This window comes from Mauremys mutica, chromosome 7 (genome assembly GCF_020497125.1).
Source record: "Mauremys mutica isolate MM-2020 ecotype Southern chromosome 7, ASM2049712v1, whole genome shotgun sequence".
NCBI classification, from domain to species: Eukaryota; Metazoa; Chordata; order Testudines; family Geoemydidae; genus Mauremys; species Mauremys mutica.
This window is the reverse complement of record NC_059078.1, coordinates 116,646,482-116,664,902: the sequence shown is the minus strand read 5'-3', so window position 1 is coordinate 116,664,902 and position 18,421 is coordinate 116,646,482. Positions and strand designations below refer to the sequence as shown.

The window sequence follows — 18,421 nt, the reverse complement described above, 5'->3', positions numbered from 1 at the left end:
GGGTGATGATAAACATCAGTATATCAAGTTGGGGGACAGGGATAACTAGTGCTTGCTTTAGTGGTAAGTGTAACCCTTGCTTGAAATAACACCTTAACTGTGATCTGAAGGAAAAGAGAATCATCTACCTAGTTAAACATTAAGGATGGGGAAATATTGTTTATTTGAGATGGCTCAAGGAAATATAAATAGATTTAGAATTGTCAATCTGAGGAAAGGGAAATTTAGCTGAAATAATCTCAAATAGTGAGATTTATTAGACTGAAGAATACTGTAGTCACCCAAGGGAAATGGTGGAAGTCCTGTTGCTTTGAATAATTTAGAAATATACTGGATAAATCTGTCAAAGATTATATTATTATCCAGAACAATCCTGCAGTAAAAGGAGAATGAACTAGGTGATTTCATAGGCCTTTTAGATGGCTAATTTCTGAAATTCTAAGATAAAACAAAATTAGGGCCCTGATCTTGCAATGGATAACACACGTGGATACAGAAATATCAATAGAAGGATTGGAACCTAAGAATGAAACTAAATCAGACATAAGTGAGGAAATGAAAATGTAAGAGAGTTTATTTATACCCTTGTGCATAAATATTACACATGTCCCACAGCAGTGTGTGAACTTGAGTAACAGATGTGCTGTCATAAATCTGAATGTCATTGGTTTTGTTAGCTCAGATTATAACTTACTAGGTTTAATATGAATTACCTATTGGATGTACATTTACATTGAGCTAATGAGATTTTCATGGAAGCAATGTGTAAATTGGATTTAAGAGAAATAAGGGTTCAGAATAATGGAATGCAATATAGAGTACATTACAATAAAATAGTCACTAGAGTTTGAATTTCCTCTTAAAGATTCTTAAATCGCCTTGGGTTATCTGTGTTCAATAGACTATACTATTAAAAAGTAATGGTACAAATACCCTAGATTCTTCAGAAAACTCTGTGTAACATGTAATGTTACTATGAGAAGAATTCATTTTCTAAAACAGCCTGAATGCTTTGGGATTTTGACATTGTGATGATGTGTTAACAAGGAATATGGAGCAGGGGAGGGGAGGCACTGTATGAGAACAGATGGTGCTTACTTGTAATTTAAAATTCATTGTAATGCGTCTCTCAGGCAGTTTTGTCAATATGTATGGTGATTAAGCCAAACCAAATGCAGATTGATACCAAAGAGTCTGTGGAATTTCTGTGTGCATACTGTACATGTAGACATTGTCACTTTGCAGCATTTGTTCTAACGGTGTAGCATGCAGCTACATAGGCTTCAAGAACAACTTATCTGGCTCTCCCATGTTTGTTTTACAGTAGCCTCTGCTGTAGATCAGAAAAATAATAGGTACCTTTCATAGTCTATTTACTAATGGGCATCTGGTCCAGTACGAGCACCAAACAAGCCTCTAAAACATAGTTGTTCTCTCCAATATTAATGAAACTGATTCTGCATATGATTGAAATTTCATTTTAACAATCGCACTGCTTTAGTACCTAGCAATTCACGAGTGGATTGTTTTCCTTAATGATGAGCAGGAGGTTGATACACTAATATGACCAAGGCTGCACTAACCTGCTGCATTATCTTAGTGTTGCATCTCCCATTTAACATGTTTTTGTAGTATACCAGTACATCATTAAAAATTTAAAAAACTCATCTTAATCGTATAAATGTGTTGCATATGTCTTATCTATATTACTATTCAGTGTCTATGTGGGGCTTCTCGGAGGGTTAGTCAGGAGACATAGGCTGCAATGTATTCTGTATACAGATGACACCCAGCTCTGTCTTCAACACATCTTACCCAACTGGAGCAATAGAATTAATTACCCGGTGCCTACAATGAGCTTGAGAACTAGCTGGCAGTGACTCAGTCAAGATAAGACTGAGATGATGTTGGGCTGAGAGAAGCAGCCAGAAGAATTGGGGGAATTTATATCAGCACCCCTTGTTGGGGGAATGTGACTGCCATTTGTGAAACATGTAGCAGCTGTGGCAAACAGTGATATTTTTCCCCATCTGAGTCTGACAAGACAAATGTGATCTTTTCCCCTCAATATAAACCTTCCCACAATTATCCGTGCCTTTGTCATCTTGAAATTAGCCTGCTATAATGTGGGCCTACATTTGGGGGGCATTCAGAAGCCCAAGGTAGTGTAGAGTACCACAGTTTGATTATTAAGTAGAATTGCACATTGACAACACATTAAACTAGTGCTGCATTGTCAACATTGGTATTCAGTGTGTTCATTTTAACCGATAAAGCCCGAAATGATTTGACTTCTGGTTACCCACAGTTGAGGTCAGCAGAAATGCTTGAGCCAGAGCTCCTTCAGTGTATATGAGAAGTACTTATTGGCTCTGTGCAGTGTCCTTGGGTCTTAGAACTTGCTCTCCTTCCTGGTCTGCCAGAGCCCAGATTTGTTAACCTCCTGATTATGTGGCAAAGCCTGGGTTTTTTTTCTTTTCTCCCTTCTCTGAGTCTGTTGAGGAGAGGATATATTTATGGGCAGTCCTTTGCTTATACGATGATTTTAATTTATGGGATGGAGCCTGTAATTACATTTTAGAAATCTGAAGAAATAATATATGTAGGTGACACACTCAATATGTGTTACAGAAAGATACATATAAAATTGCTTTTTATCAAAAAGCGACGTGTGACAAATGGCTAAACTTTTATACAAAATTTTTAGGTATCTACAAACCTGGAGGTGTTTTGAAGGCCCTAAGGTAAGTTTGTAATTATGCTACCTGCTGTTGATGGATTATTTAGCTTAGACTTTTATCTGGATAAACCATCCCAAGGGATCGTCTTTCTATTTCAGTTAATGAGTTGAATTTCTTTGCTGCTTAATATATCTGTGACATCCCAGCAGCCTTTTTAGTTTACCTCTGACTGTGAGACAGAAACTAAAAGGGGCCCTGTTATCATATTGGAGGTGTTAGTTAAAAAGTATCCCATAATACCAATGAAAATACCTTGTAATTTAAAGTTTTTGATGGATTTTAAAAAGTGTATTAATAGTATAAAAGTTGTCTTTGCTGATGGTGGGGAAAATGAATTCCTAGTACAGGATCCTGGTAGCACACTGATTAAGGGCATGAATAGAGGAAGAAAAAATAACTAAATCCTGTTTTCCAAATGTTTTTCTTTTTAGTATAAACTTCTTACCGTGTTATTAACCTTCTCTGGTTGTATTTGTGTGCTGTAATATTTGCCATCTAATGTTACCACAATAGCACATGTTCTTTTTCTTTCTCACCCTTGCCAACACACACTACATGTGGCTAAAGAGGAGAATTTGGAGTCTGGTTCTGACATTGCTTTAGGCTGAAAGTAGGTTTGTGTCATTTGACATACTTGTGTAAGAAAGACAAGGTGGGTGAGGTAATATATTTTATTGGACCAAATTCTGTTGGAGAAAGAGAGAAACTTTTGAGCTACACAAAGCTCTTCTTCAGGTCTGGTGAAGTACTCAGAGTGTCACAGCTAACTAAAGGTGGAACAGATTGTTTAGTATAAGTCTCTTATACATATTCTAAGAAACCATTCAATGTGAAGTGGACTGTTAATGCCTGTGAAAGTAAGTATAGTGATCTGTGGGTGGGTTTCTTGTCCATAGGTTCTGTTGTTGAAGCTGATCATGATGTTTGTGAAGTTAATGCTGGGGTGGGAATGTTCTACAGAGAGTTTGATGGGTGGGATGGTGGTTGAAGTTGTGGTAGAAATCTGTGAGGGAATTTAGGTTGTCGGACCAAAGGATGAAAATATCGTTAACATGTCACAGGTATATCATTGGTTTTGTGGTACATTTGTCTGGAAATTCTTCTTCACGTTGGCCAATGAAAAAGTTGGTATGTTGGGGAGCCATCCTAGTACTTATACCTGTTCCTATGGTTTGGAGAAAATGTTTGTTGTTGAATGTAAAATTGTTATGGGTGAGGATGAAATGGATGAGTTTGATGTGTTTGGGGTGGAGACCTGAGTGTTGTCCATTATCTTGTAGAATATTTGAGGCAGGCAGCGTTGCGATGCCGTCATTTTGAGAGATGTTTGTGTATAGGGAAGTGACATGCATGGTGGCAAGGATGGTGTTCTGAGGGAAGTGGTTAATGCTGTGGAGCTCTAGAGGAAGTTGGTTGTGTCCTGGAGGAAACTGTCCCTTTGTGCAAGGAGTTGTTGGAGGATGGTTTTTTATGAGTCCTGATATTTCTTCAGTGAGTGCTGTGGCCAAAAAATGATTGGTCTGCCTGTGTTCTCTTGTTTCTGTATCTTGGGAAGCATGTAGAAGGTCCCTGGGGTGAGTTCCTGGGAGATGAATTAGTAAAGGTTCTCTTGGAGTTGTTTGAAAAAAGGTTTTGATCATATCCCTAAATTCCTGGGTGAACTGTGTTTTGGGGTATTCTCTGAATTCTTCATAATTGGTGGTGATGTAGGGTTGTCAGTTGGCCTCATTGACGTAGTTATCATGGTTGAGGGCTATGATGGCACCCCCTTTGTCTACTGATTTGATTGCTATCTGATGGTTGGATTTCAGGGACTGTATAGCTGTCCTCTCAGTGGCAGAGAGATTGTGGTGGATCTGATATTGAGTATGGATTTCACAGTCAATTTTTTTCCTGAAGCAAACAGCATAATGAGCCCATGGCGGGATGTCCAGGCAGATGATTCCTTTTTTCATATAACTATTGGTGGGGATGTAGTAGTTGTGGGTAGTGTTACTTGTTCTTGGAACCAGCCAAGAAATAAACACAAACAGAGGGAGAACTAGAGCAGCATTGAGGGTTGATTTATTGCTTCCCTTATTTGCACAATTATACTCAGACACACAATACATTCGTGCTGGCAGGCTGCAGGCATGGATGTTGGTTTTGATTTCGCAGATGGCTGAGGCTGGCCAGGCGACAGCTGCCCAGAGATCAGCCGTGGGGTGTCAAGAGTCCCTGAAGTTCCTTCGGATCCGCAGGAGGGCTCTACTGCTTCTGGTCCGGTCCCAAGTTTAGTGTGCTGTTACATTTCCTTCTTGGTAACTGTCCTGGCCACCTTCACCAAGATAATACCATGGTTCCATAAAAGGCGATATTTGCTTCTTTGCTTTTCCATTGGCTGTCACTCACACTATCTCACTCATTCCTTACATTAATTGATTACATGTTCATAAGCATGAATACAATTGGTAATATAGAGCAATATAGCTTTAAGCAAGAATGTAACATCGTTGGGGAGCTTCCGCTGCTTGTGGCTTTGTAACAGCATAACAGGAAACTGTGCGGACTGCACTTGAAAGAGCAAATGGTGGGGGCATCTGGCTTCTAGTTCTCCATGTGTTAGTATGGTATCAGGTTCTGTGGTGGGGCAGAAGGTCAGTCCATTGGAGATAACACTGTTACAGTTAGAAGTAGACTTGATAAACTGATGTTGAGATGTTGTATGGTGTCCGTGTGGTGGGTCTTGGTGCCATGGTTTCTCCCAGAGGTGGTGTGCTGTGGGTTGTGGAGTTGTTGTAGTTGTAACCCACTAGCCCTCCTTTTTTGTTATGTGACTGCAGAGGTGTTAATGGGCCACCTCACCTTGAATGATCTCATAGAACATGTTAACTATTTATGCAAAACAAACTGTGACACTCTTGAGTTCCTTCCCCAGACCTGAAGAAGAGCTCTGTGCAGCTCTAAAGATTGTCTCTTTCTCCAACAGAAGCTGGTCCAATAAAAGATATTCCATCATGTCTCCCTAATATCCTGGGACCAATGCGGCTACAACACTGCACGCATGCTTGTGTAACTAATTTGTAGCCAAGTAAATATGAATCAAATACAAATACTGGTGGCACTGTCAGCTTCTGCTAATGGTGCTGTTATACACACAGTGGATGATTTTAAAGTGATTTTCAAACATTAAATAGTCTTCAAAACATTCCCGGGAGGAAATGTGTATAGTACTTACCTATCTTAGAGGCAGGTAAATTGAAAAACAATGAAGCTAAATGTCTTCCCAACAGTTGCAGGGTGAGCTAATGGGGAGGGTCTGAATAGGTACATCTACACAGTGATAAATATATGGCTGCCCAGGGCTCGTGGAGCTTGGGCTCTGGGGCTGAAAAATTTCTGTGTAGACATTCAGGCTGAGACTGCACACTGGGCACTGGGACCCTGCAAGAGTGGAGGGATTCCAGCCTGAGCCCGAATGTCTATACAGCAATTTTTATCCCCACAGTCCAAGCCCCATGAGCCAGAGTCAGCTGACCTGGGCCAGCTGCAACCGTGCCATGGATCTTTTATCCTGTGTAGATGTACCCAATGCCTACAATTCTCTTTCTCCAGTTCTACAAAATAAACTGCTTTATGACCTAGAGTAGTCATGAAGCTAGTACTGCAGGAAGCAAACCCAACTTCATTTTTTTTAATTAGTTGTTGAGTATGTGGTCTCTTTGTGGATGTAATTAATTATTTTTCATATTGTTGCAGCAGGCCTGTCTTTACATTTAACTGAGCGTGGGGACTTTTGTTAATAATGGTACTGTTACTTTGTTGTGAAAAGACAACAAATGCGTATGAGACATAGATTAGGAATTCTATGCCAGTACTAATCTAGCGATGGAGTGGATTTGACAAATGCAGTACCTAGCTAAATTGGTTATGCTTTATTTTTAACTACTGCGTACTCCTTGTATTATAAATGTGGAAAGATGCCCAGATCTGAAGAAGAGCTCTGTGTAAGCTTGACAGTTTGTCTTTCACCAACAGAAGTTGGTCCAGTAAAAGATATTACTTCACCAACCCTCTTTCTGGAATGTGGAAACAGTGAGTCTTAGCATTAACTGTATTTGCCCATAGGCGCGGGAAATAGGTTGCAGGGTGTGCTGCAACACCCCCAGGTTTTGCGCCCGGCATCCTGGCTGCTGGCCCCGTGCCCCTGCGGCCCAGGGTCCCAACTGCCAGCCCCACTGCTGCCTGGGGGCTCCACAGCTGGCCTGGGGTACTGCTCAGCCACCAGCCCTCAGGGCTCTGCTGCCAGTCCCAAGATCCTGCTCGGCTACTGGCCCTGTGCCAGGGTCCTGCCTGGCTGCTGGCCCCAGGGTCCCGGTCGCCAGACCCAGGGTCCATGCAGCTGGCCCCACATGCGGGGTCCCAGATGCTGGCCCCATGCCTGAGGCTCTGCACCCGCCCCTAGCTGTGGCGCCAGCCTCCACTGCCTTACCCCTGTCGGTATCCCTCCCTTCCGGAGCCACAGTCCTGCTCCCAGCCCCAGGTCTAGGGGGGCAGTGAGGGCCGCAGATGCGGGTAAGAGGGGTGCAGCTTTGCACTCCCACTCCAAAAACTGTTCCAGCACCACTGTATCTGCCTCATTTCTGTCAAAATAATCTTTTGCCTAGTCACTGAGAAGGGTAAAGAAATTTGATGGTGAGTTTGGGGAGAGGAACAGAGAATGCTATAGATGGTACCTAATGACATAAGTGTGCTGCTGGTTGGCAGAGAAAAAGTTGTGTGTGCAACCCTGATTTTGGCATGTGTGCTTAACTGTGCAGTCTTAACATTCTCTTAGTGTAGTTTTTTTGTATGGAATGTGGTACAATTTGCAAGCAACACGGAGACTGGTTTCGTCTCAGGATATCAAACCTAATATTGATGCTCTGGTTGATGCAAAATGCTGCCAGCTAAGTGGCCAAAAATGAAATGACTGTCAAAATTAGCACATTACAGTTTTAAAAAAGTTAATGCATTGACTTTTAATAGCATACTATATTACTCTTCCTTTTTTTCATTTTTGTCTATACTTTTATATCATTGTATGAAAAGGTTTCAGTGATGCAGCCCTCGGGCCAATGTACTAGTCCTCATGTGGCCCTCGTGGTGATTTGAGTTTGAGATCCCTGCCTTAGATGAAACTGGAAGGTCTTTCTGGGCCATCACTGTAGGATCACACCACCAGTGCAGTCTAACTGCAGACCACACCACATGCTAATATAACAGTGAATTGGGAGCGAGATTTATTTGGCAAAGTCCAGATCATAGTGGAAAATTGAACTCTGTCATTTTGAATTGTGGGGATTCATGCTTGAATTGGGCCTTGAATTTGGCTTTCTGATCTACATCTACTATATACTTTTTGTCATTATACAGTAAAGAAAAAAGGGGAGGGTTTAAAGAATTGGAAATCTTCCTTTTTTTCCCTCTTGTTCTCGTCACTTACACTGTCACATCTTGCTTTTCTTCTTCGTCTTGAATATTTCAGATATTTTTAAATGCTTGAAATTTGTCCTTCTGATGCGTATTGTCACTACAAGCTGAATATCACCACTTCAAACACCTACAACCTGGGCTTACTAGTATGCCTATGTTTGTAGGGAATATATCTTAGTTTAGATTAGGTTGGAGTTTATGTTGTCTTTTGAATCTGAATCCAAAGAATTGCATATGTGCACATTGTGACCAGTTGTGTTGGACTTGAAAAGGAATTTGTTGTGGACTTGAAGAGTTTGTGTGTGTTTGGGTTTTGTGATTATAATGTTGCCTTAAGTTGTGAATTCCTTAATTTATATTGATTATGTTGACATGAAATGAACTGAGGCAGTCTTAAGTGTATGTTAATGACACTTTTCTGTGTGATTTATTAAATAAGGTATCAATACTTGCATCTTGGTCTAAAAGCCCCAAACAGGAAAAAGATAAACGCCTTACTTAGGGAGCAATACTTCAGTCATCAAAGCATTTTAGCTAAAAATTGCCTTCAGAGTTTACTGTGTTGCTCATTCACTGAAGTGCAGAGGGAATTCTTTTGTTCCTGCCAAAATGGTAGTCTTCAGGTTCTTTAAATTTTATACTTCATATCTTAAATACAAGTAGCTTTTTAAAAATCTAAGATGAAATTACTGGAATTCTTGACATATATGAGGTCCTTTATTTTTTTTTCTGCTCCAGTCAGTGACACCAGAATCTTTTCCCACTTTTTTAGAATCGATAGATTCATTTTCCTGTCTAACCCACAAATAACTGGATTGGTGGGAGCCTTGTGCACTTTACTCCTGGTTTCTGATCTATGAGCAGTTTAACAAAAGGTATACTCTGTGTCTGTTTTGTTTTTTATAGTCAGTCAAAAACTACACCAAATGTCATGTGAGAAATGAACAGATCTGTAATAAATTGACCAGCTGTAAAAGTTGCTCACTAAACCTGAACTGCCAGTGGGATCAGCGGCAGCAAGAATGCCAGGCTTTACCAGGTAAAAGCTTTGAAATTTGAAATCTGCTTTTTAATTGTTTTGAGAGCTGGGTGAATCTCCTAAATTAATTTCCATGAATATTTACTCAACTAGAAAAAATGACTTTGTCTTGCTTGTGCTCACTGCCCTGTATGATCTCCTTTTTAAGGATAATCTAGTGACTGAGTTCACTGGCAGGAATGTTCATGATAACAGTTCATTTTAAGATGCTAATATGAAACATTCCCAGAAAGCAAATTTTGACTTTCTGAAACCCAAATATTCTTATTGTGAAAAAGATTAGATACACCAGGCACATCCAGTCTGGGAATATAAACAATACAAATGTGATTTGTGTGTCTAATCAAAGCTAACAAAAACAAACTTGCCTTTGATACCAGATTCTTGTAACAAACTGCTTCTAAACAATCTACCAAAGAAGTTATTTGCAGAAATTGCTCAATGAATAATTTAAAATATGTTTTAGACAACCATAAAGTGCATGTAAACAATCTTTGAAGATATTAGTTTAATAGAATACATTAACTGCTATCAATTAGTTGCTCATATTTTAACAATAATGTGCACGTGACTAGTGCTAAACATATATTAATGATAAGATTAAAAATGTATCTTTCCCTAAAAATTTTAAAATACCAGAAATTTGTTATACTGACATTTAGTATTGTGTGTCTAGCCAGCAAGCTGTTATAGGGTGATTATTATTTTAATATTATAAAAAGGACAAAAGAAAGAAGACACATGTTTGTAATCTCTTGGTTCTAATAAATTTGTCTTCATATTTCTAAAAAAAGATTTAGATAAACTCTAATCTACTCATTTTTCTGAGACAACTATTGCCATGGCACCAAAATGTCAAACCTGTATATATTATTTGCGTAGTATAGCCTTGAATGCTTATTTACATTTAAGTCTTTATAAAAATCAGAAAGATTATACTAGCGATGCTATTAGACTGTAACTCAGAATATAACTTACTGCAACACTATGTAAGTTGTATTTTTTTCTTGTTAATTGGCACTTTTACTGCATTGACATTCAAAGTAATATAAAACTTGATTTTCTAGGTTGTTTAATAATATTACATTTATAAATTATGATGAAACTGAGTAACGGTGTATACTGGATCATGACTTGAAAAAAAACAACTAAACCTTCTAGATGTGCGTTTGCATACTTTTCTGCTTTTTTTAAACAACTTATACATTTGTAGCTTAATGTGATTTCTGTACTAGCTCATCTGTGTGGGGAAGGATGGAGTCACATTGGCGATGCCTGCCTTCGCATAAATTCTAGTCGTGAAAGCTATGACAATGCCAAACTATACTGCTACAATTTGAGTGGGAATCTTGCCTCATTAACAACCTCAAAAGAAGTGGAATTTGTTCTGGATGAAATACAGAAGTATACAGTTCAGGTAACTTGACTTCAAAGTGCTGGTTTATTTTGATCTTTAAACCATAAATGTCCTGGCTACAACTTTCTCTCTCTCTCTCCAAATTGCTGAAGTTGTGATTTACAAAGGTTCCTGAGCTAGAGCTCATTAGATTTAGAAGAGAGGGAGCTGCCAGCAGATGATTTTGTGGGAAGAGGGCCGATTCTGATCTGTTGGGGTTTATACATGCTGCAAGGTCTCCTTTTTTTTTGTGGCCACCTGGGGCAGGAAATGGAATGAAGGAGGGAAGGGTTTTGTTTTAATTTGTTAATTGCTGTACAATGCAGTTAGGTGTGGGAATGAGTTACCATTTTGTGTGTGGTCAGCTGTGGATTTTAGTTGTTCAATCTAACAGTTGATTGTTTTGTTGAAAGGCCTGCCTATATCATGGATGGCTAATTTAGGGAGAACAGGGGTTTTAAAAAGCCAGCTTGTAAGGGACCAGTGGAGCTAGTGAGCAGGAGCAGCAAAAAGGGGAGTTTTGCTTGAGACTTTAGAGAAGGAGAATGAGAGTCAGATGCACCTAATAAACATTCTCTAAACTTAGACCAACAATCCCCCAAAGGAAAATAAAAAATGAACAAAAAGAACAAACAAAAACCCTGCAAGGGGGCAGGAAGGGCAGGCAGAAGTTTAACAGCAGGTGACGTGCATTCGGTGCAAGAAACTCATGACCCTGAGAGACAGAGTATGGACTCTTGAGACCAGAATGGCTGTATTGGAAGAGCTAAAGGAGACAGAGAATTACATAAACGAGACTTTCTGGAACATAACAGAGCGGTCGTAACCCCAGTCTTGACAGCCTCTGTGCGGTTGAGGAGGATGAAAGTCTTTTGGGAAGGAGAACATCAGGCTGGAGCAGAGGGAAGTGATCCCATTGCTGGGACCCTCCTTCCAGATGAAGTCATGGTATCCTCTTGCACTGAGGATACTGCTCTGGGGGAGGGAATTCCAGTTATTAGGAAGAGATGGGTAATAATAGTTGGGGATTCAGTTGTTAGAAATATAGATAGTTGGGTTTGTGATGACCAGGAGAACCTCACTGTGAATTGCCTGCCGGGTGTGAAGGTTTCAGTTCTCTCGAGACATCTAGATAGGCTTACGTGCAGTGCTTGGGAGGTGCCAGTGGTCATGGTGCATGTAGATACCAATGACAATAGGGAAAGGTAGGAGAGAGGTCATGGAGGCCAGATTTAGGCTGCTAGAAAAGAAATTAAAGTCCAAGACCTTCATGGTAACATTTTCTGAAATGCTTCCAGTTCCACATGCAGGGCCAGTTTGACAGGCAGAACTGCAGGGTTTCTATGCATGGGTGAGATGATGGTGTTGAGAGGAGGATTTTAGGTGTATTAGGCACTGGGGAACCTACTGGGAATGGAGGAGCCTGTGCAGGAAGGATGGGATCCACCTAAACGAAAAAGGAACCAGCTTCCTGGCATGTAAAATTAAAAAGTTTATAAACTTTATAAAGGCCCTTAGGTTATAAAGTTTATAACCTAAGGGCTGGGGGAAAGCCAACAGGTGTGGAGGAGCACACATTTCAGACAGACACATCCTTAAGGGAGTATTTATTAAAGGGAACACGCTATATCCTAGTCAAGAGGAGACGATAGAAGCTGATAAAGTACAGGTATGACCTGAAGAGAAACAGTCAAACGAAAAAGAGCTCTAGGGGAATGGGTGACAGGGGATGGATCACTTAATGATTTCTTGTTCTGTTCATTCCCTCTGGCATTGGCCACTGTTGGAAGACAAGATGCTGGGCTAGATGGACGTTAGGTCTGACCCAGTATGGCCTTTCTTATATTATTATTCAATTATATCACTTTAAAGCAGAGAACTAAATATTGACAAATTTTTAAAGTGCTTTTATACAAATGCAAGAAGTCTGGAGTGCCAGATATGAAATGAGGATATTGATATAATAGGCATCACAGAAACTTGGTGGAACAATGATAATCAATGGGACACAATAATACTAAGGTACAAAATATATATGACAGAGTATGTCGTGCTGATAGGAGAGCGCCATTATATGTGAAAAGAAGCAGAGAACCAAATATGGTAAAAATCTTAAATGAATCAAACAGTACCATAGAATCTCTATGGATAGAAATTCCATGGTTGAATAATAAGCGTATAACAGGAATATACCATGAACCACCTGACCAGGATGGTGACAGTGATTATAAAATAGTCGGGGAGATAAGAAAGGCTACAGAAACAGAAAACCCAGTAATAATTGGGGATGCCAGTTATCCTCATATTGACTGAGAACATGTTACTTTCAGACAGGATGCAGAGATTACATTTCTAGACACCATTAATGACTTCTTCTTGGAGCAGCTAGTCTTGAAACCCACAAAGGGAGAGGGAATTCTTGATTTAGTCATAAGTAGCACCCAGGATCTGGCCCAAGAGGTGAATGTAGCCAACCTGCTCAGTAATAGGGACTGTAATGTAATTAAATTTAAGATCCTTGTAGGAGGAGAACACCAAAGAAACCCAGCACAGTAGAAGAAATAGGAATGACACAAAATGAAGAGGCCAGTTAAACAGAAATTAAAATTAATGGTCACAAGAGTTAAATCCCTGCAAGGTGGATGGAACATTTTTTTTAAAACACCATAATAGAAACTCAAGCTATATGTATACCCAAATAAAATAAAAACAGAGGGGTAGCCGTGTTAGTCTGGTTCTGTAGAAGCAGCAAAGAATCCTGTGGCACCTTATAGACTAACAGATGTTTTTGCAGCATGAGCTTTCATGGGTGAACACTTGCATCCGAAGAAGTGGGTATTCACCCACGAAAGCTCATGCTGCAAAAACATCTGTTAGTCTATAAGGTGCCACAGGATTCTTTGCTGCTTCAAAATAAAAACAGTAAAAGGACCAAAAAATGCCACCATGGCTAAACAATAGAGTAAAAGAGGAGGTTAGAGACAAAACATCATCTCTTAAAAATTAGATGTCAAATCCTATTGAGGAAGATAGAAACAGGCATAAATTCTAGCGAGTTAAGTGCAAAAGTATAGTTAATGAGGTCAACAAAGAATTTAAAAATTAATTAGCAAAAGCTAGAAAAACTAATTTTTTTAACTACATCAGAAGCAGGAAGCCTGCCAAATAATCAGTGGGGCCTCTGGATGATCGAGGTGCTAAAGTATCTCTCAAGGAAGACAGGCTGTTGCAGAGAAACTGAAGGAATTCTTTGCATTAGTCTTCACTGCAGAGGATGTGAGGGAGAATCCCACATTTGAGCCATTTTTTTTAGGTGACAAATCTGAGAAACTGTCCTAGATTGAAGCATCAGTAGAGGAGGTTTCAGAACAAATTGATAAACAATAAGAAGTCACCAGGACCAGATGGTATTCACCCAAGAGTTCTGAAGGACCTGGCAGAACTACTAACTGTGGTATTTAACCCATTACTCTTATCAGATGACTGCTGGATAGCTAACGTGACACCAATTTTTTAAAAAAGCCCCAGAGGCGATCCTGCCAGTTACAGCCTGGTAAGCAGACTTCAATACCAGGCAAATTGGTTGAAGCTATAGTAAAGAATATAATTATCAGTAATATAAATAAACACAGTATGTTGCGGAAGAGTCAGCATGGCCTTTGTAAATGTAAAGCATGCCTCTCCAATCTATTAACATTTTTTGACGGGGATCAAGAAACATATGGACAAGAGTGAGCCAATGGTCAGGGGTGGCTCCAGGCCCCAGCACGCCAAGTGCGTGCTTGGGACGGCAAGCTGCGGAGGGCGCTCTATTTTTGAAAAATTACAACATCATAACAGTATTGAGATTCCAAACAGATAAATCATTTCTTATAAACAAACGAAAGATTTACAGTTTTATGCATAGTCTGTGGGTTTTATACCCTACATGCTCTTGGCTAGAAAACAAAATTAGTTTTATAGCAGCTTATGTTTTATAGATAGAGTGAAAAAAGACAATTATGAATAATAATTAAAATGTATATCAAGCTAGTAGCTGATTTGCAAGGTCATTATGCTGCAAATGAATTAAGATTCCTACCAAGGAAATGGCAATGTAATCTTGCCCTTTGCAAATGTTTGTGTTGTATTAGTTCTGAATGGAAGAATTTAATGTCATATATATTTTAAATTAAAGTATCATTTTATACTATGTTCTTGAAAAATATATGCAAATATTGGTCATGTTTCTAGTTTTATTTTTCAGCAAAATGTAGGAAGTAAACAGTGTAAGCTGATTTATTTTCCCTTAAGACACACCTGTGCTTTTCTCTTATTTGCTAAGGAAAGTAATGCATTCCCTATGTTTAAAACATGTCTCTTGATTTGTACCCACTGCAGCCTTGAGACATATTATATCTTACTACTTTTTTGACAAGCAATAATGTTAAATTTGTAGAAAACCAGAGTTACAAAATCAAGAATAGGTCCATAGAAATGACTCCTTGAATTATTTACTTGACTTTTTTCTTGTTTGCTATTAAAATTGCACATAGAATTACCTAAAATCTAAGACAAAAGACAAGTTGAGTGAGGGTATGTCTATACTTGAACCACTGCATCAGTGCATGAAGATGCTTTACGCCAATGTGAGAGCCCTCTCTTGTCGTCATAGTTATTCCACCTCCCTGAGAGGCAGTAGCTATCCTCCCTCGCCAACAGAAGTTGGTCCAATAAAAGATATTACCTCACCCACCTTGTCTCTCTAATATCCTGGAACCAACACAGCTACAACAACACTGCATGCAACGATATAAAATCTAAGAAAACTGCCTGTGACAGACTGTCGATTTGACAATTTGCTGGCTGACTTGAAGTGCAGATGAGAAATGTCTGTTTTATTTCTTTGGAATGCCATACTTTTACTAGATTTCAAAGCTAAAAACTTCTGCAAGGTGACATCGTACCAAGAATATCTTTATTTAAATGAATTATGTCCTGAGCCATTGCAGTTATATAAATTTGAGATAATCCACATGTGGCATATAACAAAGGTAGACAAATGCATTCGCTTTAAAGGGATATCTGGGGTTAAATGATCATTTACTTATCAGAAACGTCTAATGCAATGATACAGTGATTTATGCTGTGCCACAGCTTTTTAAAATAATTTCTCTTTCATTCCTATCTGCCTGTCCAGTTCTATTTATTCTGTGTAAGCGACTCTAAATGTGTATCAGCTGTCACAAAACCTCTATGAGATTTTGCTTGATTTTCTTTTGTCTGCCTTTTTCTCTGACTCCAATCAGGATGATTTAGGGGGTGAGATTTCATTTTAGATGACTTGTCTTTATTAAACACAGTGTTGCAGAGTTCACAAATGTAGTCAGAGCAGCTGTAAGGTGAGAAGCATCCCTTAATCTGAAATATCTATGCTTGAGTTTGACTTTTAAAGGCTTTAGAAATATTTCTTTCATATGAAACAAAAGCTTTTAGGATTAATGGATGCAGTAGAGTCACATCTGAAAGTAAGAATATGGATCTGCTTCATTTGATATTTTTGTATTAAGAGGAAAAAAACACGTTCGCAATCATTCATTTATAGCAGAGACAATTGAAAAAAAAATCAACATCTATTGTAATAGGTGCCACTTATAAATTTTTTATCATGCATAAAAATATAGAATTTATAGCTTGCTTTACAATATTGAAGACCCATAGCTCTGCAGTAATTTCAGCACCATTTCCACATCAGGTTCAGAATGAATACATAACACCAAATTTGTGAATTCCTTCAGAGTGTGGAGGCACCTTCCATCTCTCTAATCCCTTCAAGATTCCACTGTTAGAGTTTAAAAGAGCCATCATAATGGTTCCTCCAAGATCTTAGCTCTAAAAAGGAGCAATAGCTGCTAGTAGGCTTCCATCTTAAAAAAAAACAAAACAAAAAAAACAAAACTAAATCCTGTTGAGCTAAAGGAGGAAGGGAGCCAAACAAATAAAGGCTTTTGTGTGTAGTGAAGATAGAGAACTAGATATGTATTCTTTAAATCAAGCAAACAAAAAAAACCTTAAAAGCAGCCTACATATTTCATGGGTTTTGGTGTCAAATAAGATTTGTTAAGATGATGTTTCAAGTAAATATAGTAAATCAGGTCATTAGGGAGCAGTTCGCTATAGCTCAGACAAAATGATCTCTGAATTTTTGTTTATATGCTAAGGTTTATTAGGCTAACAAAATAAACAAGTTTTCAAAGAGAAGATATTGGTTACTCTACAAATTAGAGGAAATGGAAAAGAGTAATCATCAATTCATACAAATATTCAAAAGTTGTAAGCTCATTAAATACTGGAATTTTTCCTCAGAACAGCAGGAATTAGTTCCAAATTACTATTTCCTTGTTGATATGCAGTAAATGCCATGACCATTACGTCATATTAGACATAAACAAAGATGAGAGAAATTCTGAAGAACAACATGCTTAATTTTACATCCTTTTCTTGCAAATTTTCCTTAGGTTAAATACATTCTCTTGTTAAATTGTACCTTAAAGGAATACTTTTGAATTCTAATTCTGATTTCTTAAGTTCTCAGCTTGGTGTCATCTGAACATTTTATAAACATACTCTCCATTTTCTCATCCAAGTAGTTAATGAAAATATTGAAAAGTACCAGACCTAGGACAGTTTCTTGTAGAACCCCACTTGTTATGACCTCACAGTTAGATAGAGAACCATTGATAACTTGAGTATGGTCTTTCAACAAGTTGTGCATTCCCTTTAAAGCAATTTCATCTAGACCACATTCCCTGGTTTGCTTATAAAAATGTCACTTGGGATTGTCTCAAAAGCCTTAATAAAAATCAAGATATATCATGTCTACTGCTTTTCCATGCTCACTAGGCCAGCAACTTTGTTAAAGAAGGAAATAAGATTGGATTGGCATGATTTTTTTCTTAACAAATCCATGTTGGCTACTATTTATCACCCTATTATCCTCTATGTGCTTACAAACTGATTGTTTAATATATCTTTTGGGGTATGGAAGTTAGGCTGAGTGGTCTAAAATTCCTTGCGTTCCCCTTTTTAAATATAGGTATTATATTTGTCCTTCTCAAGCCTTCTGAGACCTCACTCATGCTCCATGAGTTCTCAAAGATAATTGCTAATGGTTCTGAGATTGCTTCAGCCAATTCCTTAAGTACTCTATGGTGAATTTCATTAGGCCTTGTCAACTTGAAAACATTTAATTTATCTAAATATTCTTTGACCTGTTTTTTCCATATTATGTCTTTCGTTCATTCCCTTGATAATATTAATTGTGTTAAATGTTTACCAGACCATTAGTAAAGGGATAGATAAGAAGACAAAAAATACCATATCAATCCAGGGTATGCCCACACCTTGAATACCGTGGGCAGATCTGGTTGCTTCATCTAAAAAAAGATACACCTCTACCCCGATATAACACGATCCGATATAACATGAATTTGGATATAACGCGGTAAAGCAGCGCTCAGGAGGAGAGGGGGGCTGCGCACTCCACCTGATCAAAGCAAGGGGGGGATAGCTCAGTGGTTTGAGCATTGGCCTGCTAAACCTAGGGTTGTGAGTTCAATCCTTGAGGGGGACCATTTACAGATTTGGGGATTGGTCCTGCTTTGAGCAGGGGGTTGGACTAGATGACCTCCTGAGGTCCCTTCAAACTATAATAATCTATGATTCTAAGATCGATATAACGCAGTTTCACCTATAACACAGTAAGATTTTTTTGGCTCCCGAGGACAGCGTTATATCGGGGTAGAGGTGTAT

At 38.7% G+C, this 18,421-nt stretch overlaps 1 protein-coding gene across 6 annotated transcripts in view; it reads left to right on the top strand.

Annotated features, from left to right (window-relative positions):
• The window catches only part of ATRNL1 (attractin like 1), a 948,738-nt gene that overhangs the window by 258,251 nt on the left and 672,066 nt on the right, over positions 1–18,421 (top strand). For all 6 annotated transcript variants that reach the window (XM_045024151.1, XM_045024152.1, XM_045024153.1 and 3 more), the window contains exons 14-15: positions 9,102–9,234; positions 10,470–10,651. In XM_045024151.1, the coding sequence (XP_044880086.1) occupies positions 9,102–9,234; positions 10,470–10,651 (315 nt within the window). The remainder of the gene's footprint in view (positions 1–9,101; positions 9,235–10,469; positions 10,652–18,421) is intronic.